The sequence below is a fragment of the Herpailurus yagouaroundi genome, unplaced genomic scaffold (assembly GCF_014898765.1).
Source record: "Herpailurus yagouaroundi ecotype Mexico unplaced genomic scaffold, PumYag 77, whole genome shotgun sequence".
NCBI classification, from domain to species: domain Eukaryota; kingdom Metazoa; phylum Chordata; class Mammalia; order Carnivora; family Felidae; genus Herpailurus; species Herpailurus yagouaroundi.
This window is the reverse complement of record NW_024412388.1, coordinates 44,338,104-44,352,094: the sequence shown is the minus strand read 5'-3', so window position 1 is coordinate 44,352,094 and position 13,991 is coordinate 44,338,104. Positions and strand designations below refer to the sequence as shown.

Here is a 13,991-nt window from a genome sequence, read left to right as displayed (position 1 = left end):
AAAATAGAAGTACCCTACAGCCTAGCTATTGTACTACTAGGAATTTATACAAAGGATACAAAAATGCTCATTTGAAGGGACACATGCACCCCAATGTTTATAGCAGCAATATCAACAATAGCCAAATTATGGAAAGAGCCCAAATATCCAACAACAGTTGAATGGATTAAGAAGATGTGGTATATGTAAGGGCACTGGGGGGGCTCAGTCGGTTAAGCGTCTGACTTCAGCTCAGGTCATGATCTCACAGCTTGTGAGTTCAAGTCCCGTGTCGGACTCTATGCTGACAGCTCAGAGCCTGGAGCCTGTTTCAGACTCTGTGTCTCCCTCCCTCTGTCCCTTCTCCACTCATGCTCTGTCTCTGTCTGCCACTCAAAAATGAATAAATGTTAAAAAAAAATTTTAAGTACCTAGGAATTAACCTATCAAAAAAAAAAAGGCATTAGATCTATATGGAAATTTTTTTAATTTTAGCAAAAGATATATCCAACATAAAGAAGAACTTGAATAAATGGATAAATTAATAACATTCCAATAAAAATTCCAGAAAGGCTTTTTGAAGACCTAGACAAATATACTACAAAATGCATACGGAAGGGAAGCCTGGCTGGCTCAGTCAATGGAGCATATGACTCTTGATCTAGGGGTCATGAGTTGAAGTCCCATGTTGGGTGTAGAGACTACTTAAAAACAAAATCTTAAAAAAATAATAAAAATAAGGGCACCTGGGTAGTTCAGTCAGTTAAGTGTCTGACTTGGGCTCAGGTCATGATCTTGAGGTTCGCAGTTTGAGCCCCGCATCGGGCTAAGCTTGCTGCCTGGGCTGTGCTGAGCTGTCAGCACAGAGCCTGGAGCTTGCTTTGGATTCTGTGTCTCCCTTTCTCTCTTCCCCTCCCCTGCTCACACTCTGTCTCTGTCTCTCTCTCTCTCTCTCTCAAAAATAAATAAACATTAAAAAAATAAAATAAAACCCAGCAATTGCACTACTAGGTATTTATCCAAGGGATACAGGTGTGCTGTTTCGAAGGGACACATGCACCCCAATGTTCATAGCAGCGCTATCAACAATAGTCAAAGTATGGAAAGAACCCAAATATCCCTCAATGGATGAATGGATAAAGAAGATGTGGTATATATATACAATGGAGTATTACTCGGCAATCAAAAAGAATGAAATCTTGCCATTTGCAACTACGTGGATGGAACTGGAGGGTATTATGCTAAGCAAAATTAGCCAGTCAGAGAAAGACAAATATCATATGACTTCACTCATATAAGGACTTTAAGAGACAAAACAGATGAACATAAGGAAAGGGAAGGAAAAATAATATAGGAATAGGGAGGGGGACAAAACATAAAAACTCTTAAATATGGAGAACAAACTGAGGGTTGCTGGAGGGGTGGTGGGAGGGGGGATGGGCTAAATGGGTAAGGGGCACTAAGGAATCTACTCCTGAAATCATTATTGCACTATATGCTAACTAATTTAGATGTAAATTTAGAAAATAAAAATTTAAAAATAAATAAATAAATAATTTTTAAAAATAACATAATTAAAGACAATAATGAAATGTATATGGAAAAAAGAGGGTCTACTAATAACCTCCAGGACACAGTGTGGATGCTGTTGTCCTCAGAATAATTTTGCGAAGAACTTCAAAGAGGAATTCTCACCCTAACAGATACATACTATATCTTTATAAAGACATATTTACAAAGCCGTGGTATTTTTTAAAAAATCACAATATGGAATTGGCTCATGAACAAACAAAAATATTTGGAGATATAAATAATTGGAAAAAGATCTTTACATCAAAAATTGATAAAGGACTAATTTATAGAACTCCTGCATATCACAGGTGAGGTACAGGCTCCAGACAGGATTTCAAGTCGTTGCTCAAGTTGGAATATCAAACACTCAACAGAAGTGAGCTGAGCCCGGAGTCCGCATGCGCCACTGGTCAAACTTTTTTTTAATGTTATTTATTTTTGAAAGAGAAAGAGAGAGAGTGTGTGTGACCGTGGGAGGGGCAAAGAGTGAGGGGGACAGAATCGGAAGTGGGCTCCAGCCTCCGAGCTGTCAGCACAGAGCCCAGCACAGGGCTCGAACTCACAAACCATGAGATCATGACCTGAGTTGAGGTTGGACCCTCAACCGACTGAGCCACCCAGGAGCCCCTCCACTCGTCAAACTTAGCAACCTGAGAAGCCAGGTCTGAAATTTAACTAGAAAGAAAGAGGCATACATTTCAAAAGAAATGTATTGTTAGTTATTGGACACATAATTTGGACATAATAAAAATATTATGACATGGGGATATTACAGTTAAGGAAATTGACGCTCATAGAAAGTAGTTTGTCCCAAGTCACACAGCAAGCAGAGTCTGAGCACTGGATCTCTTGTGGGTAATTAATATATTGCATGTTGTCCATCGTATGCTGTTCCCTACCTCTCCCTTCTCTTCTCCTCTCCTCTCCTCCCCCCAACTCCCTGCCCTGCAAGACTGAATACAAAATTCTTCCAGGGAATTGCCCTCTCTGGGGCCATCACCCTTGCCATACTCACCCTCTGGGATGCTTTGGAAGGCTGTGGTGTCCTTGTCCATGGTATTATAGGTGGGGAACCCCAGCGAGAACTGGCCTGTCTCAGTGCCAACCATCTCATCCCAGCTCCCCAGATTCTTGTCCAAGGGTATGGCATGGATGCTATTGTCCTCAAAATAATCCTGCTGGCCGCTCAGTGTCAGGGTAGAGGTGTCACTGAAGATGAGGCTGGAACCCAGGCTGAGAGTCTCATTGGAGCCCAAGATCAGAGTCATACACGAGGGTGGAGAAAGGGTGGAGCTGGGTCCACGGGTGCTGGAATGCAGGCTGATACTATTGCTGGAGCCAGGAATCAGGGTCAAGCATGAGGCTTGAGTGATGGTCATGTTCAGGTCAGACCTGAGATTGTTATTTGAAGCCACATTGATGGTTCCCTTGGAACTCGTGTTCCAGGCTGTACCCAAAACTCCTTTTGAGACACATCCAGAGCTGTTATGTGAAACCACAGTGATGGTCTCGTTGACATCTGGGATCAGGGTCCCACAAGAACCTGGACCCGCATTGAGGTACAGCTTGGAGGTGTTTCTTGAGCCCACACTGTGTAGCTGGTTGGAGTCAGAGTCCAGAGAAGAATTTGAGGTTGGAATAAGGAGAGCTTTTGAGCTTGACCTACAGACACAGTGGCCCACCACCAGGGCTTCTCTTGAACAGGGCCTTAGAAATGGGTTTGCATCAGTCCTGGAAGGACTGGAGTTACTCTGACACACATCAAAAATCTTGCTTGAGAGAGAGTTGAAAGCCTCCTCAGAACTGAGCCCAGAGTGCTTCCCTGAGCTCAGATCTTGGGCCTCGGTAGAGCTGGGGCTCAGCACAAGGTTTGGGGCTGGACCCAGGACCCCTTGTGAGTCAGGCCTTGAGACGTGATTTGAATTCAGGCCCAGGGCTTCACCAGAGTAGGAAGTGGTGATCTGGAGGGGGACTGGGGGCACAGTCTGGCTGTCACCAGGCCTGGGGGTGTTACCAGACACCAGGCCAGGGGCCTCCTCTGAGACAGGACTCAGAGTTGAATTGAGATCTGGAACAAGATCTGAGCCAGGATTCAAGGGTGGGTTCAAGAGAGGAACAAGGCCCATGTCTGTGTGGGGCCCAGAGATAGTGCTGGAGCCTGAATCTGGGGCCTCTGCCAGGCCGAGACTGGGAGTCATGTTCGAGCTTTCACAGAGGACCAGATTAGCCCCTGGGCTCAGAGCCATGCCTGGTCTGGAGGTCTCTCAATGCCACTGCCCCTTCTCTCCAAAAGCCAACTGTTGAACGCTCTACAATGCTCCTGAGAGGAAGAAAAGCAAATTCAGCCACACTTCACCTTTTAAGCCATGATTAAAACCTTCCCACGGCTCCCCACTATCCTTAGGATGAAGGCCCTTGTGTGATTTCCCAGGTCCTTGTGACCATGCCCAGTCCACCTTTACAGCCCCATCTACACAGCTCTCCCCCTCGTGCTGTCAGTGCCAGCTGTATCCCCTGGGTTTCTCTGACCACACCCTGCTTCCTCTCAGCTATGGGCCCTTAACAAATACAGTTCCCTTGGCTCGGAACCTCGTGTCACTGTCCTTTGCCAAGCGCACTCCTCCCAGCAAAATATTCACCCTACTTTATTCTAATGACCCATTTAGTGTTCTAGCCTGTGCTAGAGGTGGCAAGGACTGTGCTTCCCTTAGTCCCTGGGACATCCCCAGCATCTAGCACAGTGCCAGGTATAGAGTAGAAGTCCACAAATACTAGACAAATGAGGCCTCACCCACCAAAGGTAGAAAAGGGGAAGGAGGAGCCTCCTTACAGGTTACCCTACTTCCAGCCTAAATTTCTAGAACTACTCTGCAAATGGCTGTGACACTAGATTCCCAAAACGGCCCTGGTAGAGCTGCCCACTGCCATTGACAGTTTGCCTGTTCTGGGTGAGGCAGGCCACATGGAGGAGAACCCGAGACAATCCTCAAAACCACAGCCTGCCTCACCCCAGCAATCGGCCTGCCGGGTGAGCTCCCCGGTGCCCCCACCCTACCCCACTTCCACACTTGGGCTCCTCTCCCTGTGGGACTCACTGGGACAGCTCACCTGCATTCATGGTGTTCTTAAGCAGGAGTGGGCCCCTGGGAGGAGACACAGAAGAAGACTGAGTCAGGTGAAATATGTTTTCTCAATGCTTACTGAGCAAAGTCTACAAGCCAGGCATGCACTCCTGCTAACCAAATGCTGCCCCCCCCACCCGCTTCAACACACACACAGAGTCCTGGAAGTTAGATATTATTGTTCCATTACATACTTAAGGAAGTGGAGGTCAAGGAGAGGAAGGCCACCCATCCTACTGGCCCTCAGGGAAGCCAAGACCATCTCTTTATGCCACCCATCTACCTAAACTCCTCCATGGCTTTCCATCGTCTTCAGGACAGCATCTCCAATCCTCAGCAGGACCTAAAAGACCCTTCTCTGTCTGGCCTTACCTCCCCTTTCACCCTTCTTGCCCCTCCAACTCCCTTCCCCATTCCATTCCACCACCCTTCAACTCTTCTGTGTGTCTCCAAAGAGCCAGGCTCCCGGGTTAGGTCTGGGCCTTCCAAAGGTTGGGCGTACCCTTCTCCAGACTCCTTCCCCTGGCCAGCACCTATGGCTTCACCCTTCAAATTTCAGCTTAAGAGCCTTCTAGGTCCCCCAGAGAGGTGAGGTCCACTTGTAAGTTCCCATGGTATCTGGTCCACTTCCCCCATCACACACGTTTCCCCACTAGGCAGCAAGATCTCTAAGAGTCTAACACAGCCCCTGGCACACAGTCACTGTTCAATGAATAAGTTTGTTACTTCATCTCGTTATTTCTTCTTCACTCGCTCATTTATTCTTTCACGTGCTCATTTTGTCACTTACTCATTTCTTATTCATTCATACACTAACCCATTCACAAAATCATTTACTCACTCTACAAATTTTGCTGTGCATCTATCGCTTGGCTTTGCAAAGACCAGAGATTTGGAGTCAGATGGTTTTGGGTTCATCTTCTTACTAGTCTGAGTGAACTTGGGCAAGAGACTTTCCCCCTCTGGCCCTCATCCTGCTATTCTCTAAAATGGAAAGTGTAAAGCCTGCCACCTAGAGTGGTTATAGTTTCAGTGCCTGACACAGAACGTATGGCCTGAAACATACTACCTGAAATATAAAAATCCAGAACTCCTTGCTTGTACAGTCTTTTACTAAGGGTACTGCACTTAAGTTTGTGTTCACACTTTTGTCTTCTTTTACTTAAAGAAGAGCCTTAAAAAAAATCTTCAGGTTCTGGAACACCTGGGAGGCTCAGTCAGTTAAGCGTCTGACTTCAGCTCAGGTCATGATCTCATAGTCCGTGAGTTCGAGCCCCACGTCAGGCTCTGTGCTGACAGCTCAGAGCCTGGAGACTGTTTCGGATTCTGTGTCTCCCTCTCTCTCTGCCCCTCCCCTGCTCATGTTCTGTATCTCTCTGTCTCAAAAATAAATAAAAACATTAAAAAACATTTTTTTAAAAATCTTCAGGTTCCAAAAACCCTAGATCTTCCCTTCGTCACCCCTCCCACACCTGTGTGCATGCTGTGTGTGTGTGTATGCACACACGCGTGCTTGCAAACACACACACACACATACCATAGTTATCAAAGACAGGCATTTTCAACCTGGAAAAATATGCATCAAGTGCAGCCTATGACGCTGTGAGTAGGATTTTGGAAGGCCTGAGTGGTTTGGGCTGTGGAAAAGAGTAACCTCTACCTCCCTGACACAGCAGATGCCCCAGTGACTGGGGCATCTCATGCCTCACCCTCCACCAAAGGGACGTTGTGCATTGGGAAGAGTGGGATTTTTGGGGCTCTGATGGGACACACGGAGTCAAAGGAGCTCACTACTGACTCAACAGCCACAGGCTACCTATTGGCCTTTGCTTCCAAGCCTTGGGCCCCAAGGAGGGAGTGCAGAGAACAGCCATAAAACAGCTAGCGAATCCTGTCCAAGACTGAGAGAATCATTGACTGATTCCCATCCTTTCTCACTGAACCCTTCCAGGACTTGAACAGGGGTTGGTGGAGCCCTCAGGAGGTGTAACTACCAGTGAATCTTCCACTTCCTCATTCAGAACACGTTTATTAGATGCATGGGCCTGGAATATGTTAGGCAATCATGAGTATGCACTCACACACATACATGTGCACACACACACACACACATCTGATATTGGGACACCTCACGCCTAGAGAATACAAAACAGAGCTTGCTATCTTTCTCCTAAATCAGACCTTCCTATTCTCTTCCATTTCCAGGAACTGGCACTACCACAGCCAGAAATGATAGCATCCTTCACTACTCTCTCATTTGCTGTACCCAATTTTGGCCGAGTTCTGCCAATTCTGGCTCCAGAAAAGTTCCCAAATACCATCCCATATCTCCATCTCCACTGCCAGACCCTAGTGCAGCTTCCATTGCTTAAGTCTGGGTCTTGGAATTGCACTTGAAACAAGGGTTCCTGTACCTAAGGACTGCTCCCAACAAACCATTATCCAAACTGAGCTAAATTATCTTTAAAAGTGCACTCAAGAGTGACCTGAGGTGATCTCTGAAAATGGTTCACTATTCACTTGGTCCAGAAAACTCAACAAAATCATACAAATCAGGAGGTTGAAATCGTGTTCACTTTAAGAACATGCATGAAACTACTCATACCATCAAGGTATGCATATCCAAAAAGCCACCAAGTATCTGAAAGATGTCACTTTGTAGAAGCAATGTGTGCCATTCTGTAACTACAGTCGTGGAATTAGTAGGTGTGCCCAGGCCAAATAGTGGGGCCGGACACAGGGTCGGTGGCCCAAAGGGTGCTGAATTTTTACTGCACACACTTAAAAATGCAGAAAGTAATGCTGAACTTAAGGGTTTAGATGCAGATTCTCTCAGCGTTGAGCACATCCAGGTGAACAAAGCCCCCAAGATATGTCATAGAACTTACAGGGCTCACTGTTGGATTAATCCATACATGAGTGCTCCCTGCCGCCCTGAGATGATCCTGACTGAAAAAGAGCAGATTATTCCTAAACCAGAGGAGGAAGTCGCACAGAAGAAAAAGATACCCCAGAAGAAACTGAAGAAACAAAAACTTACGGCCCGGAAGTAAATTCTGCATAAAATAAATGCAAATAAAAGTAAAAAAACCAAAAAACAAAAAACAAAACTTCATTCAACAGTGTGGTACTGACATAAGGATAGACATACAGACAAATGGAATAGAATTGAGAGTCCAGAAATAAATCCATGCATTTATGGTCAATTAATTTTTTTAAGTTTGTTCATTTATTTTGAAAGAGAGAGAAACAGACAGACAGAACAAGTGGGGGAGGGGCAGAGGGAGGGGAATAGAGGATCCAAAGCAGGCTCTATGCTGACAGCAGAGAGACTGATGCGGAGTTCAAACTCACGAGCCTTGAGATCATGACCTGAGCTGAAGTTGGGTGCTCAACTGACTGAGCCACCCAGGTGCCCCATATGGCCAATTAATTTTTGACAATGATGCCAATTCCATTCAATAGAGGTAGAATAGTCTCCTCAACAAATGGTGGTGGGACAACTAGGTTCAACATGCAAAAGAATAATATTGGACCCTTACTTCACACCATATACAAAAATTAACTCAAAAGGATTAAAGACCTAAACATAAAAGCTAAAATTATGAAGTTCTTAGAAGAGATCATAGGGGTAAATCTTCACGACCTTGGATCTGGCAATGGTTTCTTAGATATGACACCAGAAGCACAAGCAGCAAAAGAAAAGAGTAAATTAGACGTTAACAAAATTAAAAACTTGTGCATCAAAAGACAGTATTGGGGCACCTGGGTGACTAAGTCAGTTAAGCATCTGACTCTTGGTTTTGGCTTGGGGATGATCTCTCGGTTTGTGAGTTCAAGCCCCACATTGGGGTCCATGCGACATTGCGGAGCCTGCTTGGGATTCTCTCTCTCTCTCTCTCTCTCTCCCTCTCTCTCTCTCTCTCTGCCCTACCCCTGCTTGTGCTCTTTTTCTCTCAAAACACATAAAATAAACTTTAAAAAAATGTTAAAAGACACCATCAAGAAGTGAAAAGGCAACCTACAAAACGGGAGAAAATATTTGTAAGATCTATTTCTGATGAGTCTAGTATCCAGACTACATAAAGAACTCTCATAACTGGACAACAAAAAAACAAGCAATCCAATTTAAAAATGGGCAAATAACTTGAATAGGACACTTTTCCAAAGATATACAAATATTTAACAACACACAAAAATATGCTCAACATCACTAGTCATTAGGAAAATGCAAATCAAAACCACGATATCAGTTTATACCCACTATAATTTTTTAAGTGGAAAATAAGAAGTGGTGCCTGGCTGGCTCAGTCAGTGGAGCATGTGACTCTCAGTCTCGGGGTTGGGAGTTCAAGCCTCACGTTGGGCATAGAGGTTATGGGTTTTTTTTAAGTTTTAAAAATTTAAAAAAAAATAACAAGTGTTGGCAAGGACATAGAAAATTGACACTCTCAAACACTGCTGCTAGGAATATAAAATGGTGTAGCCTCTGTAAAAACCAACTTGTTGGTACTGCAAGAAGTTAAACAGAATTACCATCTGATCCAGCAATTCCACTCCTACCACACACGCAAAAGAATTGACAATGGGTGTTCAAATGAAAATTTGTGCAAAAATATTCATAGTAGCATACCCACAAGAGCCAAAGGTGGAAACAACCCAACTGTCCATGAACTGGTGAATGGATAGACAAAAGTGGTACATCTATACAACGGACTATTACTCAGCCATAAAAGAGTCTCATGCTGGTACTTGCTAAACAAGGATAAACTGAAAATATTATACAAAGTGAAAAAAGGCCACATATTGTATGATTCCACTTATGTGAAATATCTAGAATAATCATATCTAGAGAGACTGAAAGCAGATTAAAGCAGAAAGAGGTTGCCAGGGACCGAGGAAAGAGGAGAATTGAAAGTGACTGCTTACTGGGTACAGGCTTACTTTTTGGAGTGACAAAAATGTTCTGGAACTAGACAGTGATGGTTGTTGTGCAACATTATGAAGTTACTCAGTGTCACTAATAGTGTTATGCTATGTATATTGTACCACAATTTTTTCTAATGCATGTAACAGGCAAGAGGGTATAGACTCATTTTTCCCTGTTCCTCCTTTCCAAATACAACTAAATATCCTGGAAATGATTCAATTGACAACCATAAGAAGACTTTGAAAGCTAGAAAGAAGGCAGTGGACTAGCTATGAACCTCAGGACTTGAGGGATGACACTGGGTGTGTTCCCCAGGGTTTTCTTTTTCTCTCCCTTATATCCCAAACTGGGCACCAGAGAGGACTGCAACACAGATGCAGAGGAAGAAAAGCCTGTTCCCATTGGCCAAAAGACTAGGAAAGGGGAAGCCCAACAGAGATGGGCCCCCAGTGGGGATCCCTAATCCCCATTCCATATCCAGGACAGTGGCAAGCCAATTCACCTGCAGGAGGAGTGTTAGCAGAGCCTTGGATCTCGGGGCTCTCCACCCAGTGGCAGAGAATATACTAGGTCCCACAGCTCCTGGCATCCCAGTGGCAACAGGTGGCCATCAAGGGAAGCACCTTCTTGCCCCTGCAGGCAGCATCACCAGGAATGAACAAGAGGCCCAGCAGAAAAAAGTATACCAAGGCTCTGAAAACTATCATTAGAACTACAGTCCATAAAAGCAGGCCAGAACCTACATTCTAAGCCATAACAGGTTGATTGCCAGCTGAAAGGGAAGGTTTAAGTAGGATCAAAAGCCTTTTAACATAACATCCAAAATGTCAAGGACACAGTCAAAAATTACTCATCATACCAAAAACTAAAAAATCTCATCTTGAAAAAAGATAACTAATGCCAACACTGAGATGAATCTGATGTTGGAATTTGTGATCATGATAGTAAAGCAGTTGTTATAAAAATGCTTCGGGGCACCTGAGTGGCTCAGTCAGTTGAGCATCCGACTCTTGATTTTGGCTCAGGTCACGATCTCACTGTTCATGAAATTGAGCCCCACGTGGGGCTCTATGCTGACAGCATGGAGCCTGCTTGGAATTGTCTATCCCTGTCTCTCTGCCCCTCCCCTACTCTCTCTCTCTCTCTCTCTCTCTCTCTTTTTCAAAATAAATAAACATTAAAAATGCCATTAAAGGGACGCCTGGGTGGCTCAGTCAGTTTGAGCGTCTGATTTTGGCTCAGGTCATGATCTCATGGGTTCAAGCCCTGCGTTGGGCTCTGTACTGACATCTCAGAGCCCAGAGCCTGCTTCAGATTCTTTGTCTCCCTCTCTCTCTGCCCCTCCCCTGCTCATGCTCTGTCTCCCTCTCCTTCTCAAAAAATAAATAAACATTTTAAAATTTTGATTAAAAAATAAATTTTTAAAAATAAAAATGCCATTAAAAAATGTTTCAACAGGCAATTACCAATCCTCCTGAAGCAAGTGAAAAACTAGAAAATCTCAGCAAAGAAATAGAAGTTATGAAAATACAATAATTGAAATTAAAACAAGTTATTTTAAAGGCACAACTAAAAACATTTTAAGTTGCTGGATGAGCTCAAGAAGAGAGTGGAGGTGACAAAGGATAGAATCAGTGAACTTGAGGACAGATCAATGAAATTCACTTCACCTGAACAACAGAGATAAGGGACTGAAAAAAATGAACAGACCTGGTACAAAACAAAATGTCTAACGCTATTATCATCAGAGTTCCAGAGATGCTGAAAATATTCAGAGAAGTAATAGCTGAAAACTTTCCAAACTTAGTGAAAGAAATAAACATACTGATTTAGGGAGCTGAGAAAGCCACAAACAGGATAAGCCCAAAGAAATTGACACCAAACACATCATGATTAAACTTCTGAAAACTAAAAACAATGAAAAGCAACTTAAAAGCAACCAGAAAGCATTATCTATCAGAGAACACCAATTCAAATGACAGAGGATTTCTCATCTGAAACCAGGGAGGCCAGAAAGAAGTTGCACACATTTTTCCAGCGCTGAAAGAAAAAGAAAAAAAAAACCCCTGTCAACTGCAAATTCTGTATCTGGCAAAATTATCCTTCAGGAATGAAGAGGAGATAGATATTCTCAGACAAAGGAAAAGTGCATGCAAATCAAACCATGTTATTCCCCTGTAAGTTCCCTCTGTGACTTCTCACGGGCTTTCACATGATGGGGTGTAGGTAAAACTTACATTTTTTATAAGATAGATTTCTGGGCCTCTGCTTTGCACCTCTGAGGGGAATTAGACTTTTATTGAGCTCTCCCCCTACCACCTCTGTGATTATCACATAGCTGGTGTGCAGACCACGGGTGGAGACATCCTTATATACAGTCTGAGGTCGGTGTTTCTTTTACCAGGGCCCTCAGCCCACAGGCCTGGCCCCTCCACCTTTCTAGCTACGTACATTCCCTTCCCCACCCCATACCTGAACCACTCTCAACTTCTCCCAGTGCCTCAAATATGTTGGCTTCCTTCTTGACTTAGGGTCTTTGTAAATATTCTTTCCACTTCCTGCAAACTTCTCCAAGACTACTCGACCAAACCTCTATCACTTCCCCTGGCTAACATCTAATATTAAAAAAAATTCTTTTTAATGTTTGTTTTTGAGAGAGAGAGAGAGAGAGAGAGAGAGAGTGTGTGAGTGGGGAGGGGCAGAGGGAGAGAGAGACACAGAATCCAAAGCAGGCTCCAGGCTCTGAGCTGTCAGCACAGAGCCCAACGTGGGGCTCAAACTCACAAACCGCGAGATCATGACCTGAGCCGAAGTCAGACACTTAACCGACTGAGCCACCCAGGCATCCCTAACATTTAACATTTTAGATCCCAGCTTAGGTGTCCCTTCCTCCAGGAAGTCTTCCTGGGATGCTCAAATATGGGTGAAGGGCCCTCCTCCTGTGATCACTCTGTTCTAGTGTATCACTCAGTTCACTCGTACGTCTCTACTCTAAAAAATGAGCTTGGTCAATCTCTGGCTGTCTTGTTATTCTTTTTTCCCCAGCATATGGCACAATACCTAGCACACAGGGGAGGGTTAGAAATGCTCATGGAGTGAGGGAATGGATGGATGGATGGATGGATGGGTGGGTGGATGACAACTCTTCAAGATAGGTATCATTATCTTCACTTACTGGCGTGGTAAGTGAGACTATTCAGGAATCCAAAGTAATGTTTGCAAAGCCCCAGAGAATGGCAGCCAGAATTCAAACCCAGGTCCTGTCCACTGACAGCTTTTTCCACAACACCCCAGAGATTTTTGAGGCATGAATCACTCAGTGAAGCCACATCTTCCTGTTTTCCATTCTCCATTCCCTCTGCCACTTAGGCCCCAACCCTAGAAGAAAAGTCTAGTGAAAACAACACAACCTCCTGATGCCCAGCTATAATGCACAAATCCAGGGCTTTGTGGTCAGCTAGACCTGAATTTGAAACCCACTCTGTCTCTCACCAGTGGTGTAAGCAAGGGCAGGTAACCTCAACATGCTCTGTATCAATCTAAATACTCAGTGCACAAGATTAGTGGAGGGAATAAAAGGGATAATGGACATAATGATCATCATAGCACTTGGCCCCCAACGGTACCTCCGTGAACCCTCATCCTTATCATCTCTTGGGTGAGGATACGGTAGGGGGACTTGAGATAAAGACCAAGTCTGGCTTCCAGGTTCTCTGCCCTCATGCCCCGCCCCCCCCCACCCCCCCACCCCATCTATGGCATTCCTCCTTCATCTTCGCATCCTCTTCCCTCTCACCTCCCCCAACTGCCACCAGCCATGCTCTCAGAACAAGCCTAAACTCTTTCTCCATGAGACTTGAGCTGATGGAAAGTTCGATGTGTTACCTCCACCTGGGGCATCCACATGGCGACAGAAAATTCAGCCTTAAGCCAAAGATAAGAAGTTCTAACTGTGGAATTACAGCCAGAAGGGAAAGACCTTTCCCCAGGGGGGAGGGGTCAAGGTGGTAACTGCCTCGTGCAGGCTGTGGGGGATGCCCCCACCCCTGGGACTTTCCCAGAGCCACCCTTCAGCTTACCTAGTCTCCCCCCAGCCCAGGCCCGTGTTGTGGCCTTTGTGAGGTCACCATGACTCAGGAGTTCCCAGCCAATGAGGCCCCTGCTCATGCTACACGGTAGATAGAAGCAGGGAGCTATCCTTTCAAAGAAGGACCTTCAACCACTGCCTAGAAATGACCTCACTCAAATGAAGGCCAAATCCCTTGCCCAGGATTCAAGCCTCCCCATAAAGCCCCTTACCATATGATCTTACGCCTTTGTTTATCTTGGGGTGACAGCCTGGTTCTGAGGAGCATTGCAGGTCTGGGGCACAGCAGACCTGAGAGGGA

General features: G+C 44.9%; 1 protein-coding gene and 1 pseudogene across 2 annotated transcripts in view; one reads left to right on the top strand and one right to left on the bottom strand.

Annotated features, from left to right (window-relative positions):
* The window catches only part of MROH7 (maestro heat like repeat family member 7), a 59,010-nt gene extending 45,286 nt beyond the window's left edge, over positions 1-13,724 (bottom strand). For both annotated transcript variants that reach the window (XM_040470358.1, XM_040470359.1), the window contains exons 1-3: positions 13,683-13,724; positions 4,660-4,694; positions 2,567-3,871 (exon numbers count right to left, since the gene is read on the bottom strand). In XM_040470358.1, the coding sequence (XP_040326292.1) occupies positions 2,567-3,797 (1,231 nt within the window). In that variant the 5' untranslated portion in view covers positions 3,798-3,871; positions 4,660-4,694; positions 13,683-13,724. The remainder of the gene's footprint in view (positions 1-2,566; positions 3,872-4,659; positions 4,695-13,682) is intronic.
* On the top strand, positions 7,207-7,726 carry LOC121027177 (60S ribosomal protein L17-like; annotated as a pseudogene).
* Positions 13,725-13,991: the final 267 nt, after the last annotated feature.